Below are 23,452 nucleotides of genomic sequence, written 5' to 3' on the forward strand. Positions count from 1 at the left end.
ACCCGTCCGACTCCACATCTAGAGGTTTTATGGGGGGGGGGGGGGGGGTGCGAGCCCGTGATTGGCTGCACTCCGCACGAGCTGCGACGATGCGGTGATGCCGAGGTTCCGGAGACCGGGGACCGAGTCCGCAGGAGCGACACCGACTGTGCGCTCGTGCGCAGCGACCGAGCGAACAGCAGCAGCATGAAGGACGCCGCAGGACAGGATCTCCGCTGATCTCGAGCAGGGGGGCGCTGGCAGAAGCGGGTCGCGCGCGAGCCTAGTCGCGGTGCAGCCCGCGATGGGGCTGCGGATGCTGATGCTGGTGCCGGAGAGCGGCGCCCGGTGTGTCCTCAGGAGCGCAGTTGGCCGCGGATGCTGAAGCGCGTCTCCCGCACCTCCTCCTCCTCCTCATCCTCTTCCTCCACCTCCTCCCGGCGTTTCTCGTTCGCCGCTGCCCGTCGGATGCGCCCCCGTCTCCCGCCTCCATGTCCTCGAGGAAAATCTCGTCGGAGTCCTTCAGCTCCGTGGGCTCCGACTGCCCCGAGAGCCCCGAGGACGGCGAGTGTCCGTTCGCGCGCGCGCTCTGGAACGGCCGCAGCCCCGTGGAGGCGCTCAGCAGCCCGTTCGAGGAGGCGCCCGTGAAGCGCGCGACGCGCCGGCGGCGCGTCAACCTGGACTCGCTGGGGGAAAGTCTGCGGAGGCTCACCTGGCCCACGGTGCGAGCCCCGTGCGCGCGCGCGCCGCTGTGTGTGTGTGTGTGTGTTTGTGTGTGGGTGGGGGTTGGGGGGGGGGGTCAGTGTGCAGCGGTCGCTCAGTGTGTACTGCTCTTAATGCATGATGAGCACACAGAGACCAAACACACCTGTGCTGTTATCACACAGTGACACGCACGCACACACACACACACACACACACACACACACACACACACACTCACACACACTCATGAGTGCCGCTCACAGCTCTAAGGTCGAGCTCGTCGTCTTGTCAGGCTTCTATATGTGTTCCTGTGTGTTTTTTGTGGGCCGTCCGTGCTCCTGGTCACACACACACACACAGGTGACATGTTGCCACGGAGATGCCTGCCAACTCCCCCCCAACCCCCCACCCCAGGTAATGGAAGTGCATTCCTGTGTCAGTGTTTCTGCTTGTGGCTCAAAATGAATGTTACACTCATTAGAGGGTTTGGCATGTGTGTGTGTTTCACTCTGTGCATCTTCATATGACACTGTTTATAACTCTGCGTCACAGGGTGTGTGATTTACTCTGACAAAAGACACCAACATCTGTGTTCCTCCACCAGGGTTTAGGGTCTAAACCCACAATGTGAAGGAAGGGATGGTGTCAGGCACCATGAGCTCTGTCTCCAGCGAAGGGGTTCGAAACCCCTCATATGCCCATTAACGTCATTCCTGTGGGGTGGTTGGGTGCAGGTTTGAAGGAGCTCAGAGCGCCGCCGCGTCCCTGAGGACAAAGGCGAGGTAACATCTCGGCCACGGCCAGAGGCTGCAGTGATTCATGTGGGCCGTTTCCACATTTAACGTGATGACACATCGGGCTCGAGGCTCGATGGGGTCCAGCAGCTCACTTGACGCCTCCAGTCCACCAGGGGTTCTAAGCTGAACGATGTAACGTTTGTTAAAGGTCCACCTGATGTTCATGAAAGAGGGGGGTGGGGGTGTTCAGTATTTCTGACGAACATCACACGCGTGGGGGGGCAGCAGTCGTTTACATATGGTGAACAAGTCTACTGCCTGAAGTGTGTTTTCAGCTGGAATCAAGAGCACTGAGTGTCACTAGGGGGCGTTGTCTGTGAATGCAACTGGACCTATAGATAGTGCACTTTGTGTGTGTGTGCACCCATATTTGTTTGACCTTCCCAAAGACAGCGCTGCTCACAGGAACCCAAAGGTGTTCTTTCAACTACCCTCCTGTGAGCCCAACTCCTGCTTGTATTTGGATGAACAGCATTAGGTTGTATGGAACTGGCAGCCCGCTGGAGTCACAGTGTGGTCACCAGACGGTCACCGGACGACAGCACGCAGCAAACAGCCTCCAGCAGCGTGCACTCAGTGGAGTACTGAGTTCTTTCAGTGGTAGAGCACCATGTGTGGCCTGCAGTCTGTGAGCTGACACTGCGGTCCGACATGAGGGACGAGTTCTGAGGAATGCGGTCATGGACGTGTAACCAGCTTGAGGTTCTGTCACACAGAAAGGGGCAGGGCCTGGAGGGAAGGTCCAGATACACACACACAGTGATACACACTGACGCACACTGACGCCATGTGTCTCCTGTCTGTGTCCCACAGAAACACACCATCCACCTGGCCTTACAGAGGACTGTCGAGGTCTACAAGCAGAGGGGGTTCAGGTAAGATGCCCCCCCGCCACGAAGAGCCACACGCGTGTTCATATCCGTCACATCGTTCCCATATCACTGGTCCGGTGGCGCAGAGATCCGTCTTTTTTGACCTTTTTCAGCTGTAACATTTGAGTCAAGGAGCAAAACTCTTCCTCTGTGGCTTTGGTTCTGATGCTGCTTTAACGGTGCTGAAATCTGTTTTTTGGACTGCTAGCCGCTCGACATTGTCCAGCCTTCTCTTTCATGATTTGTCAGTGCTGTAAACGCAGTCAGTGTCCCCGTGTGATGGTGCCATGTGTCCCGTGCCCCCAGGTCCTCGTGACCCTTTCCCTCACACTCCTGTCCTGCTCTGCTCTCCCATCTCCAGGTGCAGTGATGGTGGGACTGAGGACAGCAGTCCTCCTGACAGGTGTCCCTTCGTGGACGATTTGGGCTCAGGGGAGGATGCGGACATCTCAGGAACATTGCAGTACACTGCCAGCTTGCTGGGTAAATGTGTTTTCTGTCCGTTGTTTGTTTTCTTTCTCGCTTGAACCCGGGTTCCTGGCCTCCCACTGCATCCCCCTACATTCATTCCTGTCCGTCAGTCAGCCGTGAGCCTGTTGGGAGGGCAGAGGCTCAGAGAACCTTCTTTCTTTGCTCGAGTCCAAGCCTGAGTCCAAGCCTGAGCCCAGAAGTAACAGTGGACAAGATGATGGCCAGCAGGCGGCGCAGTGGTTACAACTGCTGCCTTGTAATCAAAGGTCCTGGGATCAAATCCCACGCCTGGTGTAGCGCCTTTAATCGAGGTCCTTACCCTGAACTGATACCCTGCTGAATTACCCTGCTGTGTGACTGGGTAAATCACTGTAAGTGACATGCAGTGCACAAAGCGAACATGGTAAGTTAGTGTGGAGAAAAGCAACAGGAAAATAACAATTAGTAATGAAGATGCTGCCAAGAGAGTGAGCAAGTTGATCGATGTAAGTAAAAACAGGGAGGGGGGTGGTCTACCCTTGTCGAAAGGCCTTTCCATGCAGTGGTCGAGGGCATCAGGCGTGCGGCATTGTGGCTCTGGGGTCGAGTGTGGTCCTCAAGTCGCTACAGTGCAAGTCTGAAGGATCTGCTTTCACTCCGTTAATGAGTCATGTGACCGGCCCTAATTTGTTTACCGCCACTGTGTTTCCTCCCTGGCTAATTTTGTCGACCTCCCGCCCCGTTCGATACATGAGTCACACACACACACACACACACACACACACACACACACACACACAGATCAGACGAATGAGAATTACACCAACCTTCCACTGCCTGTGACACCTGTATGGGACTATGGCTCTCTTGTTATCCTCTTCCACCCCCGTTGTCCGAGCACCTCCATCATGCGTGGATGACACGACAATGGCATGACCATAGCATGACGGCGGTGTGACTGCTCCCCACACGCTGCCGGTTGGGTCCTCTGCTGGTGCTTTTTGGCCTCATCTGTGCCACTGTGCATAAAAGGCCCATGATGTCACACACTCACCTGATGGACCTCCTTGCGTTGCCATGGCAGTGCAGCTGTTTGCTTTTTTTCATTTGCTGTATTTCTGTGCCAGCGGAAAGGGACTGTTTTTCCACGCTTTCATCGAGGTGCTTTTCAGCCTCGGTAGCAGAAGGACACAGTGCCAACGGGGCGGAAAACCACAGGTGGCAAGATGTGGACATGCTGTTGTCACGTGAGTTGCTGGGAGACGGCTCCTCGGTACTGTGGAGATGTGTCCTCCGCTGCTAGAGTCAAAGGGAGACAGAGGAGAGTAACCTACGGTAAAAAAGGAGGTTAAAAAGTGCTGCAGATCCACGATGCACAAACCACTGGGATTATGTAGCGCTGGGTTGTGCCTCTGTACTGTGTGTCACAGGCTAGCAGTCAAACATAACAATAAGCAAAGGTGCGCGGCTCCACAAGGATGTGCTTACGTTTTGCCTGAAAGTTGCCCAGCGCAGCCAGAGCATGTCAAGAAATGTGTGTGTGTGTGTCTGTGTGTGGGTGTGTGCGTGTGTGCATGTGTGCCTGACTGGCCCTGACTCAGCCGAGCTGCCGCTTTCCCCAGGCGTGGGGTTTGAGGAGCTGCGCGAGAGCTTCGGCGAGCACTTCTTCGGCCTGTGCTTCGAGGAGAACGAGCGCGTGCTGCGGGCTGTCGGCAGCACCCTGCAGGACTTCTTCAACGGCTTCGACGCTCTGCTTGAACACCTGCGTGCATCCTGTGGCCGCAGACCCTCGGCCGACACTCCCTCCTTCCTATGCAAAGAGGCTCCCGAGGAGGGTGGCATGCTTCTGCACTGCTTCCGCCCGGCGCCACCCGTGGGCCTTGCCATGCCAGGCCTGATCCGCGCTGCCGCCCGCAGGATCTACCGGCGAGAGGTGCGGGTGAGGGAGGTGCGAGCGGGTGCAGACGGCTCCTCCTCGTCCCCGTGCTCCTGCTCCTCGTTCTCCCCCTCGTCCTGCTGCCTGACCTTCCTCATCGAGGAAACGGCTGGCGGCGGTGCCGGCAGCCCGGGCCCGCTGCCCCTCAAGCTGTCGTGCTCGCCGCCGGACCTATGCATCGGCCTCAGCACCTTCTGCCGGGCCTTCCCCTTCCACCTGGTGCTGGACCCCAGCATGGCCGTGCTGCAGCTGGGAGAGGGCCTGCGCAGGCAGACGAAGTGCGACGCGCACCGGACTCTCAACTTCGGTGACTGCTTCGAGATTGTGTCGCCGCGCATCCCCTGCACCTTCCAGTGCATTCTGCTGAGGCTCTCGACGCCCTTCACGATCCGCACGCGACCCGACGGAGCCGGCCTCGACACCCAGGACAAGGTAAGGCGCCTGTGTGGTTGTTGGGTGTTCGCTCGGTTCCCTTGATCAAGGTACTCATCCTGAACTGATACCCTGAACTGATACCCTGAACAGTGAAAATCACCCTGCTCTATGAATGGGTAAATCAGTGTAAGTAGCTCAGTGTACAGATGTTACACTCTGAGTGCCTTTGGGTGCAGGTGTCAGTAGAAACGTGTTTTTGTTCCAGACGTCTTCCCTCGACGCACTCTTTTCATGTTGTTTTAATTTGCTTACATTTTATTTATTCATTTGTTTTGATGCCCCCCCTCCAAAAAAACCAAACTACCTGCAATTATTTACCCATTTATACAGCTTGGTAACTTTACTGGAGTCATTTCAGATAAGTACATTACTCAACGGTACCACAGCTGGAGGTGGGTCTCAAACCTGCAACCTTTGGGTCAAAAGGCAGCTCTTCCAACTACTGTGCTACCACCTTCCTGCTTGCAGGTGTAGAAATTTATTTTCCATCACATTTGCATGCTGACCAAACTGACCCTCCACAGTATTTTTATGGGTATCTTTCTGGCGAGCATTTTGTGTTGCTCTTCATCGCAGTACCTTGTTGGGTTCTGTTATTCTGTGTCCCGTGGCTAGTCCCAGGAAGCCCCACTATTCTCCAGAGACCTTCTTCACCTTGTACTTTTTTCTTGATTCTCACTACACCTTTCCCCTCGACTCGCTTTTGTTACGGACCGGAGTGAGTACGAGATGAGTCACAGGTATTTTGCATGTGATTAGTGGCCTCGTTTTTCTCACCGTCCTATAATCTGGTTCTTTCCACGCAAATTAACTAATCTGACAGGAGTGGTTTGCCAAGGGGAAATAATGGCAATGTTACGGTGGCGTTGCTGTGAACCATCATGTTCTGGAACCTTCCCCAGGTTCTAAGTTCATTGTCTGTGTTTGGCGGCAGCTGACAGTGGTCACTTATGTGCCTTTTTGCGGGGACTGCTGGGGGGATGGTGACACTCGGAGGGATCCGGGCTCATGGCTCCACATTGGCCGTGTCTGATGTCCGTCCTTCACCGTTCCTGTTCCTGAGCTGATCCAGCTCTGTGAACCTCTCACTGTGGGTTCTGTAAATCTGAGCTCCGGGGTGCCGCACCGCACTGTACTGCACCACACTGCACCGCCATGCACGTGTCTCGTTATGTGCTCTATGACCGCACGTCATTTTAAGGTTCCCATTCACTGGTTCCATTGGTCTCTTTAGCAAGAGCTTCACAGCCATCAACACAATTGTTAATAACGTGTTTCCAAGTTTTGGTGATTTGCTGTGAATGTGGAAATGAAGAAACATGATTTTCTTTAGAGACGAATGGAACATTAATCTGTTAACAGCGCTCTGAAAGCCCCTGGCACTAATGACAGATTACTACCATTTTGGCTTCATTATTTCACCACATAACAGTTCCTTCACAGCCCATTAAATCTTTTCATCTTCAATAATAAATTGAATAAAATGACAGGGAAATATTTTCCTTCTCAAATCAATACAGAAGCAAGAATTCATGATAACTTTGTGGTATTTGGTTTCATCGTAAGGTTTTCAGCCAGCAGCTGGCACATCTAACGACACACTGATGGAGCTGTCAGGAGATCGGAGACCCTTCTTCAATGTTGGATGATTCAGCTGCTCTGAAAGACCCAAGGAGCTCATTCCACTAGAATCAAAAACCTTTATGCTTTTGCTTTTGGACCTCTTTTGAGTGGGAGAATCAAGTGGCCAGAGGTTGAGGAGCAATGCACTCTTGCTGGTCTCCAGCAAATGATCAGGGCCTCTAGGTATTGAGATGCCGATCCATCGACTGTCTCATTGGCTGTAACCAGAGCCAGAAGAAACTTCTCCAACATGTGTGCCGAAGAGGGTCCAGGCTGCCAGCAGACCACTGACATTTTTAGTGGAAAGGTCACCGAATGGATATGATGGCTTGTGCTCCAGCTCCCAGCTCTTGGGGCTGCAGTAAGTTGGAGCTGTGGTAGCGTTGGGGTGGAGTTGTGCTGGAGTTGAGAACGTGCCGAGGCAGGGTTGGCGCAGTGTTGCAGTGGAGTTGGGGTAGCGTGGGGCATCTAGGACCTGTGTTCCAGTTGTACGCTGCACAAGCACCAGTTGTTTGGTGGCAACCCCAGGCTCTCTGTGATGAGCGATGAGGCCCTGCTGCCACTGCCTGTGAGAAAAAGAGCTGCCGGCTTTAGCTTTAACTCAGTGACTGCTGATGCTTCCTGGCAGCTTTGCAGAGTTTGGCTTGGGGGAAGGTGGTGAAAAATGGCCTTTTCACACAGGTGAGTATTCAGCCTAAGATGAAAAATGATTAAATGAACCCAAAAACCTTGAAAGGAACAGAAACAGTGATGGAGGAGGTGGGAGGGGCAGTGCGTGGGGTTCCTCACATCAGTCATGTGAAAATGTGGCTTCTTTGTCCCCTCTTGACTCCCAGTGTGGTGGACAGGGGAGCCTATGCTGCACTTCTGTGTGTGTGTGTGTGTGTGTGTGTGTGTGTGTGCGTGTGTGTGCGTGCGTGCAGGGTCCATCTCTCTCTCTACATACTTCCATAATCACACACAAGCTGTGTTCACAGCTGGCGTCTACATGCAGTGCTATGGAGCCATGTCTCGGCCTGCTGGGCCTCAGGGTCTCTGGCAGCGCAGACAGTCTGACTGGGCATCTCTCCCCCTCTCTCTCTCTCTTTCTCTCCCCTTCTATCCCCCTTTCTACCCCTCTCTCCCCCTCCCCCGGTGGTACCAACTGTGATGTAGGTTGTATGTATTATGCAGGAGCGTGGGGGATTCTATAAATATTCCAGAGTACAGTTGCTGCTCACATCCTCGTGGCCGGAATAATGTTTTGTGACAACAGCCCATGAAAACTGGACCGGTGACTCTGGTGTCACAACGACCCGGGTCTCACAGGGTAGCCAATGAGATCCCTCTAAAAATCCACCGGAAAGGATGTTGAAGGGAACGGACTGGAGCTCTCTGGTGAAGAGGGGCTGTGTGTGTGTGTGTGTGTGTGCGCGTGTGCGTGCGTGTGCGTGCTCATCTTCATGGCACAGGGTACGTGGCACTAAACACAGGATTGCAAATGCTGCTGAACACAGTAAATTCTGTGGAACAGCAGGTAACCTAGTGGTAAGAGCTGTTACCTTTGGCCCCACAGGTTCAAATCCCACTTCCAGCTGTAGTAGCCTTGAGCAAGGTTCTCACCCTAAATTATCCCAGTAAAACTACCCAGATTTCTGAATGGGTAAATAACTGTAGGTTCTTTAATGCTGTGAGTTGCTTTGGTCGAATAAATGTCCAGGTGCAAAGCAGCTGAGCCCCAGACGTAGGCATACTGGCAGGAAACTGGTACCAGGGGTGTCCACTTTGGAGGGAAGCTTTGCAGCTCAAAGCTCAAAGACTGGATCCTTGACACTTTTGGGGGAAAATTCACGTATGAGAGCTGTGCAGAAGTTTATGTGTAGTTGTGGAAGTACTTGTGCGTGACTTTGAGTTCAATCGATAACTTCTTGATTTTTCTCTTCCCTTAAAAATTCAAAAGTGCTTCCCTTTTCCCATTTCACTTAATTTTTTGGCTTTCAGATTTTTCGACTCTGTCTTTTGTAGCTGTGGCTAAAGAAAAAAGAGTAAAACTTACGCCAAATGCACCAGCTGCTCTGCCCTGCCTGCACAGGCCCCGACCTCGGCACAGCTCTGTATGCTGCATGACGCTAAACACTGCTCAACGCAGTAATCGCAGAAAGCATTGATGGTAATTGCTGCTGAATGTGGAAAAGCTAGGAAACACCAAGGGTAAATGACGCGGAACATGGCAATCGCAGTAGTATATGCTGGCAGGCTTCCTGCTGAGAAGTCGGGTGCGCTGAACACCGCTGGACGAGGTGCTCAGCCAAGGACGACTTCCCAGTGACTCTGGCCTCCAATTTCTCCTTGACAACGAGGGCTAATAAAAGAAGCTCCACGGTCACTGCAGCCTCCAATCGGCTGCCTCTGAGCCTTTCGGCTGCCTTTTCCTCCAGTGCGCGAGGCAAACAGCCTCTTATTTTCTCCAAAATAATGCAGGTCGAAATGTGCAAAAGCCACGCGTGGCTCTCTGGGCCCTGTCTGAGACTCTGGAGATGAGTCATTTCCAAGGCGCCATTAGGTGAACATTTTGCAGGCAGCCTGATGAGACGCTGGCCTTTTTTCAGCTGCCGTAACAACCATCTGTCCCCTTTAACCTCGATTTTCACTGTGCTGCAGCTCTTGTCTGTCTCGTCCGCACCATGAATAACATCCCCATTGCAGCTCCTTGACTCGACGGAATCACGTTGAACTCAGAGATGATGTTCCTTGTTGACCTGTTAAGGGGCCTCATGTTTCCACTTGGCTGCTTTACTCACTTGTTGGGTTCATGGTGCAGGGACCTGGATTGGGGAGGGTGTGTGTTGTACATAGAAACCATGGTGAGTATTGCAGGGCCGTTCACTCGTGTGTTCTAACCCAGCTGGTCTCACTGTATCTGCTTGGCTTCCCTCCCGCTGTCCAAACACATCAACAGGGCTGATTTGTGACCCTGGTTACCCTGGTAGTGTGTACCTGCATGAGTGAATGGGTGTGTGACAACCCTGTGATGGACAGGCATCCCATCCAGAGTGTACGTCTCGTGACTTAGTGCAAAGAATGGTTTCACACAAGTGAGTGTGTAATGACCACAGTATTACTTTAATCATGCAAACTGGCACCACTCATGCAGCATCCCTAGCAGCTTTTGTTGGAATGTCACCTGCATGAGAAATAAGGGTGAGTCCACAAGTATCCACAGTACACACACACACACACACACGTTTTCAGAACCACTTGTCCCATACGGGGTCACGGGGAACCGGAGCCTACCCGGCAACACAGGGCATAAGGCCGGAGGGGGAGGGGACACACCCAGGACGGGACGCCAGTCCGTCGCAAGGCACCCCAAGCGGGACTCGAACCCCAGACCCACCAGAGAGCAGGACTGTGGTCCAACCCACTGCGCCACCGCACCCCCTGTGTCCACAGTAAAGCCGTAGTAATAAGTACGTGAGCATTTTTTTATTTACTGTTGTGTGTGTCCATCATAAGATGAAACCTTCTCCCGGCTCTGCTTCAGGTAATGGAGATCAAAGGTCAGATGATCCATGTGCCGGAGTCCAACTCCATCATGTTCCTGGGGTCCCCGCGCGTGGACAAGCTGGAGGAGCTCATGGGCCGCGGCCTACATCTCTCTGACATCCCCATCCACGATGCGACACGCGACGTCATCTTGGTGGGTGAGCAGGCCAAGGCCCAGGACGGCCTCAAGAAGCGCATGGACAAGCTGAAGGCCACGCTAGAGCGCACGCACCAGGCGCTGGAGGAGGAGAAGCGCAAGACAGTGGACCTGCTCTACTCCATCTTCCCGGGTGATGTGGCACAGCAGCTGTGGCAGGGACAGGCGGTGCGCGCGCGCAAGTTTGATGACGTCACCATGCTCTTCTCGGACATTGTGGGTTTCACAGCCGTGTGCGCCCAGTGCACACCTTTGCAGGTCATCAGTATGCTCAACGAGCTCTACACGCGCTTCGACTACCAGTGTGGCATCCTGGACGTCTACAAGGTGAGCTTCCTCCTCACGTCATCCAGTCGAGGTGAGGTTTACCAACTTGGATGTGAACCCAGCTCAGGGCTGCGACGGGAAGCCGCTCTATGTATCACCAATCCCGACTTTTCCGTGAACCAAAACATCAGTCTGGTCTGTGTGAGCGGCGCAGCCCGAGTGATATGATCAGTAAACATTTCACTTAAAGAGTGAACGTGCTAAGGTATCCTGCCCTTAGCACACCTCACTGATTCTGTGAAATCAATCCCTTTAGGCGAGGGACAAATTACCGCTGTTTACCGGTAGGAAAAAAATCATGCTGTTGCAGTCCTGTAAACCTGCACTTAACAACCAGAAAATACTAAAATAAAAATGGCACCTGCTCATTTTACCATATTTGTGACAATAATTACTGCACAGTACGGAGCAGTTCTGCTGATGCATGGAGGTGTGTATGTTGCGTTCAAGTCTCCATCATGCCAGAATAACAGTCCAGTGGCCTGAAAATCCTGTGATGTGGAGCCAAAGGGCTGTGATGCGAGCCAAAAGTGCCTGCTTTCATACACTCCTGTATGGAATTGTCCCCCGTCCTGCAAGGGATCAGGTGTATTTGCGTTTCATACTCCACCTTCAGCTGCTACGGGTACAGGTGTCAGTTTCTGCAAAAATAGACAGTTTTCATTGCACATCTTTTCTGGATATTAATCCACAGTAGTAAGAGATTTTTTACATCTTTTTTGTTTCTGGGCTCTGAAAAGCAGTATATACTTGTACTCATTGGATCACCCTCGGAAATGCAGCTCAGACAGTCGTCTAGCATGTTAGTGCTTTGTGTCCCGGTGTCTTAATGACGTTCACTGCCGCCGGGTCCCTGCTGCTGTCCACGAGGGGAGGGGGGATGTCACCCGATGGCTGCCTCAATCAACAAAGTGCGTCACTTCCGCACTCTCCTACCTTTGTGCAGCGCTTCCCTCCAGTGTAGAGAGACGTTGTGCCATTGCACAGCACCGTTTTCCACGAGACCCCCGATGCGGTGCAGAGCTCAGCGGATGGTGCGACGGAACAGAAAGGGTCCCGGCTTCTATTTCTTTCACTTAAGTTTGTTTACTACTAGAAAGCTTGTTACACAGAGCCGTACACGTTATCTCAGCAGATGCTGTAGTGGTTAACGCTCTCACTCTGCAATCAAGCAACCCAGGTTCAAATGTAGTAGCGTTGATGAAGGTGCTTACCTTGGAATTAATACCGTCGGTACATCGTAATAAAGTAGGTGTGTCGTTGCAGGTAGCTTAGTGTAAGTCACCTTGGAGAAAGGTGTCTGATGAATGAACAAATAAGCGGGCTGAGAAAGAGGGCTGACGTGCAATGTGTTCATACGGGGTTTGCTCTGGCACAGCGCCCTTTGCAGGGCTGTGTGCGGTTGAAGGTGATGACCGTGTGCTGAGCTCCGTGTTGCCTGCGGCCTACAGATCGAGACCATCGGCGACGCCTACTGTGTGGCTGGCGGTTTGCACAGGAAGAGCGACTGTCATGCCAAGCCCATCGCCCTCATGGCCCTCAAGATGATCCAGCTCTCTGAGGAGGTGCTCACTCCTGACGGGAAGCCCATCAAGGTGAGATGATGAATTTAAGATGCCTGCAGGCCTCTGGTTTTCTTCTTCTTCTTTGTTGTTCTTCTTGCTGCTGCTGTTGTGTCCCAAGGCGAGCGAGTGGAAGGGCTTGGGGTACGTCACACTCTGGTGTGGGGTGGCCTGGAGATGACTGGAATGTAGCAGCAAGTGGAGTAGTGGTTAGAGCCATCACTATGGTGGAAGGCCCAGGCTGGAATCCCCACCTGCTGCAATACCCTGGTGTATACAGTACATGACAGTGTGCAAATTCCTGTAAAGTTGGTTATCAAGCTCCTTGAACAAAGTCCTGGTTGGAAAGACTGCCGCATTCAGTGCCAAATATTCAGTTTGTCCAAACGATCTGGTTTCACAGGAATATGAACTTGCCTCTGTGGGAGGCCTATTGGAGGGTGAATGATTTCCGCTTGTGAGCACAGTGACGTTCGTGTTCACACGACCCTCCTAACACGAGCATGCACCAACATGTTCTTGTACATCTGGCCCTTTCTTCAACACAGCCCAGCCATTCAACAGCCGACTTCCTTCTTGGACGCAAACCTGCTGCCTTCTGAGAAGAAGGTTCACCGAGGACCAAAACCCTCAATCCCAGCCTGGGCATTCTCTTTCAGTCTTGTGCGTTTCGTTGAGTCTGCAAATACATCAGAGACCTTAGATCACGTAAAACTTGAGCCACAATTTAAATGCAATAATAAAGATACAACGTACTCCAGTATATACTGCAAGTATGCGCACAAAATGGGTCGTACATCAAACATGAACATTCACTATGACATCACATTATTCCATATTCATGAGTTCTGTCCTTTACACTCTCTGGTTCCTCAGCAGAGAGTTAAGCAGCCAAACCCAAAGTGTGTCTTTACACCTGAGGTTCACTCTGCTGTGCCACCTGGTCACCTCAGAAGCGAAGGCAATAACCCCGTGTTCACCTTGTGCTTTGGTGCACAGTGGGCTGCAGACTAACACCAATAGTGTCGGAGTCATGCTGAAATTTTGTTGCCATGGCAATAAAAAAAAATCCAGATCCTGATTGTTTCTGTGCGCTATCTGATAGATTGCTTTTGAAATGCAATATGAGCATCATTTCTAAAAAGTGCTCTGGATCTGGTGAGAAAGACTGCATTCATTAGCTGGGCTATAAAGACATATTGAACAAGCAAAGCAGGGAGACTTTCATCCGTCAGCGAGTATGACGAGCTGCAATGACATGCCTCTCCGGTGTGTCGCTGTCATTTGGGAAGGATTTCAGTTTTTACATTTCTTTCTAGCCAGTGACTCCTGTGCTCACACACTCACTCACTCACATGCTCACACACACACACACACACACACACACGCTCATATGCTCACACGCTCACACACTCACTCACTCACACGCTCACACACACTCATGCGCTCAGATGATCACATGCTCATGTCATCGCATGCTGGCACACCGGAGCAGGCCGGGCTCTACTGCAGCACTACTGAGACCATGCAGTGCCGGTGGGCCTCGTGTGAGGAACACACACTACGTGTTGCAGAGGACACTTATGAAGTGACTGTGGCTTTCATATGTTGCGCTGCCTCTAAAATTGCTCATCATTTTGTTCAGCTATGCGTTCTATTTGTTTTTCTTTGAATAACTGTACTGACAGCTGGTATTGCAGTGGTTAGGACTGCTGCCTTTGGACCCAAAGGTTGCAGGTTTGGTCCCTACCTCTGGCTGTAGTAGACTTGAGCAGGGTACTTACCCTAAATTACTGCAGTAAAAATGACCCAGCTGTATAAATAGGTAAGTAATTGTAAGTCGGTTTAGAGAGAAGTGTCAGATAAATGAATAAACGTCATTGTTTACGTGAGCAAAAAAGGAGCTGAAAGCTGCTCTGGGTCTTGTGTTGCCAAAGCAAAGCGGGGACCTTGCTTTGGTGGGAGAGTGGTGCTGGTGTGTAAAGTCCCCTAGAGTATTGCATAGGAATTCACCGGCACCCTGAGCAGGACAGAGGTCTGAACCCACAGAGTCCTGCTGGTGGTCCAGGGCAAGAACCAGATGCCACCAGATGGAGATGACTGTGCCGTGCGTGCGTGCGTGTGTGTGTGTGCGCGTGTGTTTGTGTGTGCGCCCGCGCGCAGGGCACTGGCAAATTCAGTCTGCAGCACTTGAAGCCACACAAGGCCACGACACTCACCTGTGCTGTAGCAACCTGAGACAAAAACAATGTGGCTGTGCAGACATGCCCCCCCCCCCCCCCACACACACACACACACACACCCATCGTTTACACAATGACTCCTTTCGGGAGATGTTTAGCTGCACTAGTTTGGTCAGTGAACAAAGCAGTTTGTGAAAGCTGAGCTCCATTTGGACACCATTCGTATTGTAACGACCCGCATTACTGTGTTTAGGTGGGAAGATGTTTCATTGTAAATAGTCGCATTGTGGGGAATAATGTTAAATGTGGGTGTGCAACCACTGGAGGCACTTAGGGAGAAAATGATGGGGTGACTGTGCCTACGGATGTGTTAAAAGACAGTCTGGGGGCGCTAAGCAGGCTGAGAAGGCTGCCTGGAGGCGCAGGTCTGGAGGAAACAGGGTCCTCGGACCAAGAGCATTATTTCCCTGGTGCGGGTGTTCTAATAATTAGTTCGTGATGAATGCTGCCTCTGCGTCCTTTTTTGCCCCATCCAAATCCACAGCGCTGCGCGCCACAATATTTGACCCCAGTGAACTTTGTCGAGATGCATTTTTTTGTGTATGCCAACACTCTGAAGTCATGCAGAAATGCAGGTCATATTTATTTATTGCCACACACACACCCCTCCCCTTCCCTTGGGTGCTGGACTGATGACTGATGGCAGCATTGCCATGACAACAGAGGTGATGCCTAATTTCACTTGGTTACAAGTGCAGCCAGGTGAGCTGAAATGGGCCCTGCTTCCAGTGATCTGATTCTTGTGCACGTTAACGTTGATCGTATTGAAAATAATTTTTTCATATAATTTCCTGTCCTAATTGAACGCCTTTGGGTAGCTCTTGGTTTGCAGAGGGTAGTGAAAATGAGACCAGCTAAAGCAGATTTTGGGACCTCAAGGTTCTTCTTTTTTTAACGGATACATTCATGTCTATTAACAAATGAGGTAAAGTGAAAGTATGTGAGGAGAGAGTGAAACGATGAGTGAGCCTTTGTCTAAAACAGAGTGAAACCCAGGAATTGCTGGCCGTTCGCTCACTGTGTGTTCAGTTCCCTTGACAACGGCAGCGAAGCTGCGAGCTTGACTCATCTCATGCATGAGAAAATGGTGGAAAATTCCAGCGGGGTCTCTGTGAGAGGAGTGTGTGCAATAAGAATAGTGACGGGTCCCTCAGCCATATCCAGTGCATGGAAGGAAAACGGACCACGTTGTTTGTGGCTGCTGTTTCATACCACAGAGACCATGAAGTCTCTCCACCTAACAACTTGTAATCACAAAATGTGGGTTTTCTTCTAGGTCCATGTCCTGGGAATGCACTTGCTTTCTAGTTGATGATGAAATAATAATGTACCCATGAATGAAATGTCTTGAGCATCTCAGAGGCTCTTCTGCTCTTTGCTGGTTGGCACTGAAAGCTCTAGCCAGCCCTCTCCTGTTCCTTATCCCCCCTTTGTTTCCAGGGAAATGTGATACTTTACCATAGGCCAGAAGGTTACAGAAAGATCACTTTTCAGGTGAGACTGGAGAACAAAAAGCTGCACTGGTGGACATGTAGATAGATGGGAAAGGGGGCAAGGAGAAGAGAACTGGAGGAGCGACTGGAGCGCAAGACCCAGATGATGAGCACATTCTGCTCTGTGCCACCTGCTGCAGTGCCATTTCCTCTCTGTCCCAGAATCTGGGAGCCTGGAGACACAGGCCTGCCTCCCATGGTTGTTTCCCTAGAGGGTAGTTTGCAGCCACATTTTTTGTACTGTCACAGTAAACCAGTTTTTATCTCCGATCACCACGTACAACTCATCCTCTCCGAAACAGAGGTCCTGCACCTCCCAGATGGTCCGTCTTCCTGGTGAGAACTCAAGCTCAGCTCATTCATCACACCTGCCTCATCAGCTAAGGTCCTGGGAATAATGATCGACTCAATTCTGTCCTTTTCTCAACACATCGAACCCACAACGCAGACCTGCAGATACATCCTCCATAACATCCACAGGATCCGCCCTGTCTCTACAAACTACACAACTCCTGGTCCACACCAGGGTGATACCGCACCTGAACTATAATCGTAATATCATCCTCCCGTTCAAAGGCATTCGAAAGAGCCTTCAGAAGGCATCAAATCAAGACAAAGAATGAAAACAATAACCAGCCAAAAACATGCAAATGAAGTGAATCAGACATGAGTTAGTGAGCTGCTGCATATAAACACTCATGTTCCTTGTGTTTGTTCAACGTGATCCATTTGTTCACACTGATGGTCTGAAGATGTCTGCAATAAACCCCTGCAGCCACATGGTCTCATTGGTCTCATTCTTATTTACTCTTGCTTTTCGACCAGTTCACGTGTAAGGGAAACGCAACTCGGGCCGTGTTGTTAGTGCCATGCGCGGTGGTGAGTACGGGGCGGCAGCGTCGTGCTCCTGTCGGCCTCCAACAGTGACGGGTACTGCAAAGCTGTGTTCTGGAACGTGGAGCCTCGTCACAGTTTCCATGGCTACTGCTGCGCAGCTCGTGCCGTGTGCTGGCATCCACTCATGGCTTTTCTGTGGCACAGTGTTTCCAAAGTGGATCACGAAGGGTCTGACGGTACAAGTAGAACAGTGTGTGGCACTGGGGTGGTCTGTGGGTCAGCTGCCTGCACCCCGAATCACGATCCTGAGAGGTGCTCAGGGGCTGGATGGTCTCAGCATCTAACTCTGGTTCCTGACCTCTCCATTCTTCTCCCAACCCCCTTGTAGCTCCGGATTGGCATCCACTCCGGCTCTGTCCTGGCGGGGGTCGTGGGAGTCAAGATGCCACGGTATTGCCTGTTTGGCAACAATGTGACCCTGGCCAGCAAGTTTGAGTCTGGAAGCTTCCCTCGGTGCATCAACGTGAGCCCAACCACACACCAGTAAGTGGTCCAACGCAGAGGGGCGGGGCTTCATGACTCCAGCATAATGAGCTTGACAACCCATTTGTCGATCAAGGAGTGATAGTGCTTGTCGTGTCATGACTGTGTCATTGGATTTGTGGAAGCCAGCATGGAAAAGAGGATCAAGCTGCTCCAGGTTGTTGGCTGATGTTGCCACAAGCTGTCCATTTCCAGGGCACTTTTCAGATGATTCTCCTGCGACTCTGACCATGAGAAATCAGAGGTGCTTTTTATTTTTATAGTTTGGGGTCAGGAATTTTACCCTGAGACCCTTCCACCCCTCCACACTTGTCCTCAGGTGACCTATGTGATGGCCATCAACACTTTGTCTTAAATAATACATTTTTCACATATTTCAGTATCTCCTCGATGCTGAGTGTCTTTCTGCTGCTGCCCCACCCCCACGTGGGCTTCAAAGCAGGGAACAGTTAAAAGAATCTGGTTTCCAATCTTCTTCTTTTTTTCCCCACTTATGTTTATCGTCATTATGTGTGCGGAAACGGAAAGCAAGTCAAACGGTTGCCGTAGCAACTGCTCTTATTGTCGGTGCTCAGGGCCAGCCTCTCCTGTGACTGCCGTTCCATCCAGCAGCTCAGGGAAAAGAGGATGTAAGAGGAGATGATTGTTGCAGGTTTACCTCATTTGCAGGAAGTCCATCAATGTCTGTTTATGAGCCACTAGGATCTGTGGTGCCACTTGGGGTGGAGTGTTAGTCTGGTCATTAATTTAACACTGCCGGCAGTTTGCTTTAGGCTCTCAACTTCTGCATTCTGACTGTAACGCCGACAGAAGCTGAATTCTACTGATCTGATGTAACATTGTCACCATATTGTGGTTTGAGTGGTTGTTCTAATGTTTATCGCAGAACTTCATAGTAGTACTCTGTGATAACCTGGAATCCTATCCAGGGCGTGCCCTGCTGAGCCTCGCACTTAGTGCTTCCAGGATAGGCTCCAAGGAGCCATGATCTTGACTTTGTACAAGTGCTTAAGAGTATTGTGTGAGTGAGAGTGAATGAATTTTATTTTATTATGTTATATATAATCCTAAAATACCTGGTGCTGTACTAAGTGAGCTCAGAGTTTGTTCTTGGGTGCTATGGAGGGCTATACAGTTGGACATGGATTCAATTCCTGCTTGGTCTGTGTGGAGTTTGCACATTCTCCCCATGTTCCATGGGTTTCTTCCAGAGCCTCTGGTTTTCTTCATGTGTTTCAGGTGAATTGGTGTCTCTAAGTTGTCTGTAGTGTGTGTGTGTGTGTGTGTGTGTTTTACATTGCTCTGTCGTATAAATGTATGAATTATTGTATGCCGTTTATTGTAGTGTGTCTAACACTGTAAGTCAACTTGAATAAAGGTGTGAGCTAAAGACTACACCATAATCATTGTGTGTCACTTTGGGGGAAAACATCTGCTAAAGGAATAGATGTAAATGTTCCATAAGATCTAGAAAACCTTTATGTTCTCTAGAAACATTACACATGTCACCATATCACTTACTGATATGGAATCACTTCTTGACATGTTTCACATAAGATCTCTTGTACCATGTTTTGCACTCACATTTATTCACTTATCTGATGCTTTTCTCCAAAGCAACTTATTGTGTTGAGGTTAGAGTTATTTACCCTTTATACAGCTGGGTAATTTTACTGGAGCAATTGAGGGTAAGTACCTTACTCAAAGGGACTACAGCTGGAGGTGGAGTTCGAACCTGCAACCTTTGGGGCCCAAAGAGAGCACCTCTGACCACTACAGTATCAACTGTCCCTTATGTTTTGCACTATAAGCTGTTGAACGATGTGCCGGTTGGCATACGCTTGGCCCCCTGATCTCTCTACTGCCCCCTGTAGGTTGCTGAAGGACGATAAAGCATTCAAGTTCATCCCAAGGTCTCGCCAGGAGCTACCTGACAACTTCCCCAAGGAGATCCCTGGCATCTGCTATTTCCTGGAGGCGGGATCGTCCCAGAGCACTGCCCCCACAGCTAGCTTGTGCTCTGCCTCTTCAGCCCCGATCCGCAAGGTGTCCTACAACATCGGGACCATGTTCCTGCGGGAAACCAGCCTGTGAGGGATTAGAGGGCATCACATGCCACAGCTCCGGCAGAGACTCCAAACAGGAGCAGGACCAGAGACCAGGATGAAGGATTTCAATTGTTTACTTCAGCTGACAGCCTTGTGCCCTATGGCAAAGCAAACTCTTTCCAAGAACACACTGCTCTCAGCATCGCAGGTATGAAATATTATGTGCATAACTTGGTGCCTTCTGATCGCACAGAGCATTGGAGGTGTAGAGAATTCTTCGAGCTCACATTCTTGTAAATGTCCACTGAGCACTCAGCAGAGCAATGCTGCCTTTGTCCATCCCTCCCTTCGTCCGTCCTTCTGTCCATCTGCTCGGGGGGGCGCTGATGCTGACGCTTGTCTCTCCTTATACTGGTCTGGTCATGTGTACCATGTGTGGTTGACATGTACTTAAATTTTTCTTTTTTTGGAACTGGCAAAGGGCAGTTTTTTGAAAGATTGTGGTTGCGTTATTATACAACTTTTACAACACTAGTTAATTTTTATTAATTAAAACAGTTAGCCCTGACTATGTTCAGTCTGACACAATAAAAATGGACCAAGGTTCTACTTCTCACATCTAAGCAGCTTCACTGATATGGAAAAAGGTATCATTCACAGTGAGCTGGAGCACAGCTGTCTCGAAAGGTGGAACAATGGAGACCGGCGCTCAAACAGGTTGTGGGACATTTTAGAGAGGAAAACTTTCCCAGGGTTACGCCATGACTGAATCACAGCCTGCCGAACAAGGGCAGCGCCGTTCCCGTGAGCTGTGAGTCCAAACTGAATAAAGCACAGCGGAATTAGAGAAATTGGATTATGGATCACGAAAAAAATAGAACAAACAAGAAGGCAATTTGTGCTGAAAACACTTGCCCTGGTTGTGGCACACACTGCCCATCCCTGGAATATATCACCATCACCCCGGTGCTGCTGTCTAGTGGCCACACCCATAGCTCCCATCTCGTATCCACCTTGTCGAGCAGGAGAGATGCCAGGCCTCATGATAAAAAATCAATAAATTGTGGTGGCTCCTTGGCACTCTTTTCCTTTAGCATTTATTGCCTAGAACAGTTGTAGAAGGGCACTGTTTGCAAAGTGGTGTGCGGAGCCATGGGTCACTGTCATGGCTTGTTGGTGTTTGTAGTGGACATTGCTGGTAATGGTGTCCTTGTTGTGATGAGGCTCCCGTGCGGAGTTTTGTGTTGGACTGCTTCTCTGCCATGTCGCCAGCGGAGGTTTTCAGAGGTCAAACCCGAGAGCTCCAGTGGCGGCAACCCTTTGCCCATATCTTACAAAGGGCTGGCGCCGAAGTGCGAGATGTGAACTCAATTTGCTGCCAGCAGGTTGAGATGTGGAGAAGCTGAACCGATTGTTTCCTGTTCCTTTGAAAGCAGTGTTCGTGCGCGTACGTGTACCTTGTGCTCAGCTCCGTGTTTCTGGGAAATGATTGGTCACGTTGGTGTTTCTTTACTACGTGCCAGTGCTTCGGAGTGCCGACGAACAAACTCTAAGGAGAAGATGTTATTCCACCGGAGAGATTACTTTGTACCAGCTTCTAGTGCTGTGGTCCAAACACGTGATGCTCTTGGCGCTCTTTCAGTCTTCTGGACACAGCACTGGAGTTTTGCGTTTCCTTTGGCCACTTGAAATGGTAGCAGATGTGCTCATAATCCATCTTGACCTCTTTGTGCTGCAGGCACAGGTCTGTGAGCTCCGTGAGGAACTTCACCTAAACCAAAGAAGCAGTTTGGTTGGATTCACAGCTCCACTGCAGGCCTACCAACATTCGTGATAAACACCGTATTATTTGCCTTTGCCTTTGTCTTTCACCAGTGGTGCATACGGAGCTCACGTCGCGATGTGGACCTCTTGTCTGTTTGACATGCGTGTGCAAGTCCATGTAGCAGAACACGGACCAGTCAGCGGCCAGCGTTCGTGTTCAGACCGATCTGCTGCCCCGGTTTCACTCGTCTGTTCATTCGAAACGTCCTTGGCAGCAATAGAGAAATGCTCTCCATGTTATGTATATTGAAACAGCTCGTGTCTGAGACAGATACATGCTGTAAGATAACTTTGTACATATGGAATTTATACATGACCTGCCATTTTGAGCAATAATCTACGTGTTTTATTTGTGGCAAGACAATAAAATTAGCAGATGAAAGTGAGCTCACTACACTCTGTTGTCTTTATTTCTAACAGAAAGCGACCTTGAGTCAAGGGAAGAGTAAGTGGGGGGGCATTATATTAATTAGTTGTGCACAATTCAGAGTGTGAAATTTATGAAGGCAAAAGTCATTTTTTGCACGAATGCTATTACTGTGCAATTAAAATTGACTTTGGAGCAAACTACATCTCTTCAACATGTACTGCAAGTGTGTGAGGCACAGAGCTTGGAGGACAGAGCCTACATAGGGAACACCGTCCACGTTACTCACCAGTCTGTGCACAGGGTTCGAAGCCTCTCTCAGTGAAACGCAAAACATTGCAGTGATCCCGAAACATTGCCCTGCGCCTCTCGCTGCTGTGCCTCCCTGCCTGTGATCTCTGCCCAAATTTAAAGAAGAAGATACCTGTGAGGCTCTATATCACAGGCGTCTGGAAATAAAACAGTCACTCACTGCAAAACACCTTCAAACTGCGTGGAAACATCCATACTTCCGGAAGTGTGTTCGGCCACTGATTCAACATCTCACGTCTTCAGGTCTTTAGGTCATCCAAAGAGTGGGGTCTGCTGGGGGTGTGGTGGTTAGAGCTGCACCCGTTTGTATGTGGCAGTCATAAGTTCAAATCCCTACCAGTGCGGTAGTACCCTTGAGAAGGGAACTTACAGAAAAACTCTCCAGTGAAGATAAGCTGGCTGCAAGTGGTACACATAAGTAAATCAGGGTAAGCAGCTAAACAGCACAAGTTGCTTTGGAGAAAAGTGTCAGATAAATTAATAAAACGAAGACTTCTTTTAATTTTTAATACGGCACACTTCTCGCCAGAGTGGCACAGAGGGCTGAAGAGGACTGCAGTGCTACAGGTATAAACGGTGAAGACAGCTGGCTATGCAGGACAGGGGAAATGGAAACTTAGTTTGCAGTTAGACGTCATATTGGCTTGTCTTCAGCCACCATCTGCTACTTTCTTGACATGACAAAACCTGCATGTTTTGTCGCTGCTCTCATTTATTGTAACACATACACAATATACTGTATTCGAGTGCATACAGCCTCTAGCTCAATTGTCTTGACAAAACACTTTACTTACTTACTCTGTGTGAACACATGTAAATACTGAACAATTATAGTGAACATACAACATTTCAAATCTGACAATGTAAATGTTAAAGAGAATTAGTTTTAAAAATACCTGCAGTCTGAAGGAGGTATTTCTAGAGCAGTTAACAGCCCATCTACTGTTTGGCCTCTAAGTTACTCTTACCACTAAATTACCACAAATGGAGATAATGCAGTACTCCCCTTAGGTGGGACAGCACTGGTTAGTACGCAGAACACCTGCATGTCTCTGGAAGTATCTGGAATCTTCCATTCAAAAGTCAAAATAACTGCATCGTGGCACCGGTACGTCCGGTTAAGGACATGGACTGATAACTTGTGAGCTGTTGTTGGTTCAGGCCCGACCCGTGCGGTCATACCCCTGGTCAACAGGCTTCCTCTCAATTGCTTCATAAAAATACTGTAGTGTATGAAGGGGTCAAATTACTCTGGATAAAACTGTCAGCTACGCAACATATTTACTACTGATGTTACGTGTTATAAATGTCCCCACACTTTTCCACCTTGTACGAGTGCCCCCTCACCATTCAGACTTTGTATTGTCATTAAAGCTTATTTATAAATGTTCATGTATTGTCCCACATGGACAATATG

The 23,452-nt window shown here is 50.2% G+C and overlaps 1 protein-coding gene across 3 annotated transcripts; it reads left to right on the forward strand.

Annotated features, from left to right (window-relative positions):
- The first annotated feature begins 168 nt into the window (after positions 1 to 168).
- gucy1a2 (guanylate cyclase 1, soluble, alpha 2) lies at positions 169 to 21,724 on the forward strand. 3 transcript variants are annotated; one of them, XM_029255747.1, is made up of 8 exons: positions 169 to 701; positions 2,295 to 2,356; positions 2,715 to 2,836; positions 4,426 to 5,171; positions 10,321 to 10,806; positions 12,258 to 12,401; positions 17,330 to 17,484; positions 19,359 to 21,724. In XM_029255747.1, the coding sequence occupies exons 1-8, from the start codon at positions 471 to 473 to the stop codon at positions 19,576 to 19,578; spliced, it is 2,166 nt and encodes a 721-aa protein (XP_029111580.1). In that variant the 5' UTR covers positions 169 to 470; the 3' UTR covers positions 19,579 to 21,724. The 3 variants fall into 3 exon arrangements, with proteins under 3 accessions (XP_029111580.1, XP_029111582.1, XP_029111581.1); XM_029255749.1 differs by lacking the exon at positions 17,330 to 17,484 and having other exon boundaries at positions 19,359 to 19,759; XM_029255748.1 differs by lacking the exons at positions 169 to 701; positions 2,295 to 2,356; positions 2,715 to 2,836 and adding an exon at positions 3,065 to 4,050.
- Positions 21,725 to 23,452: the final 1,728 nt, after the last annotated feature.

Source organism: Scleropages formosus, chromosome 10 (assembly GCF_900964775.1).
Source record: "Scleropages formosus chromosome 10, fSclFor1.1, whole genome shotgun sequence".
NCBI lineage: Eukaryota > Metazoa > Chordata > Actinopteri > Osteoglossiformes > Osteoglossidae > Scleropages > Scleropages formosus.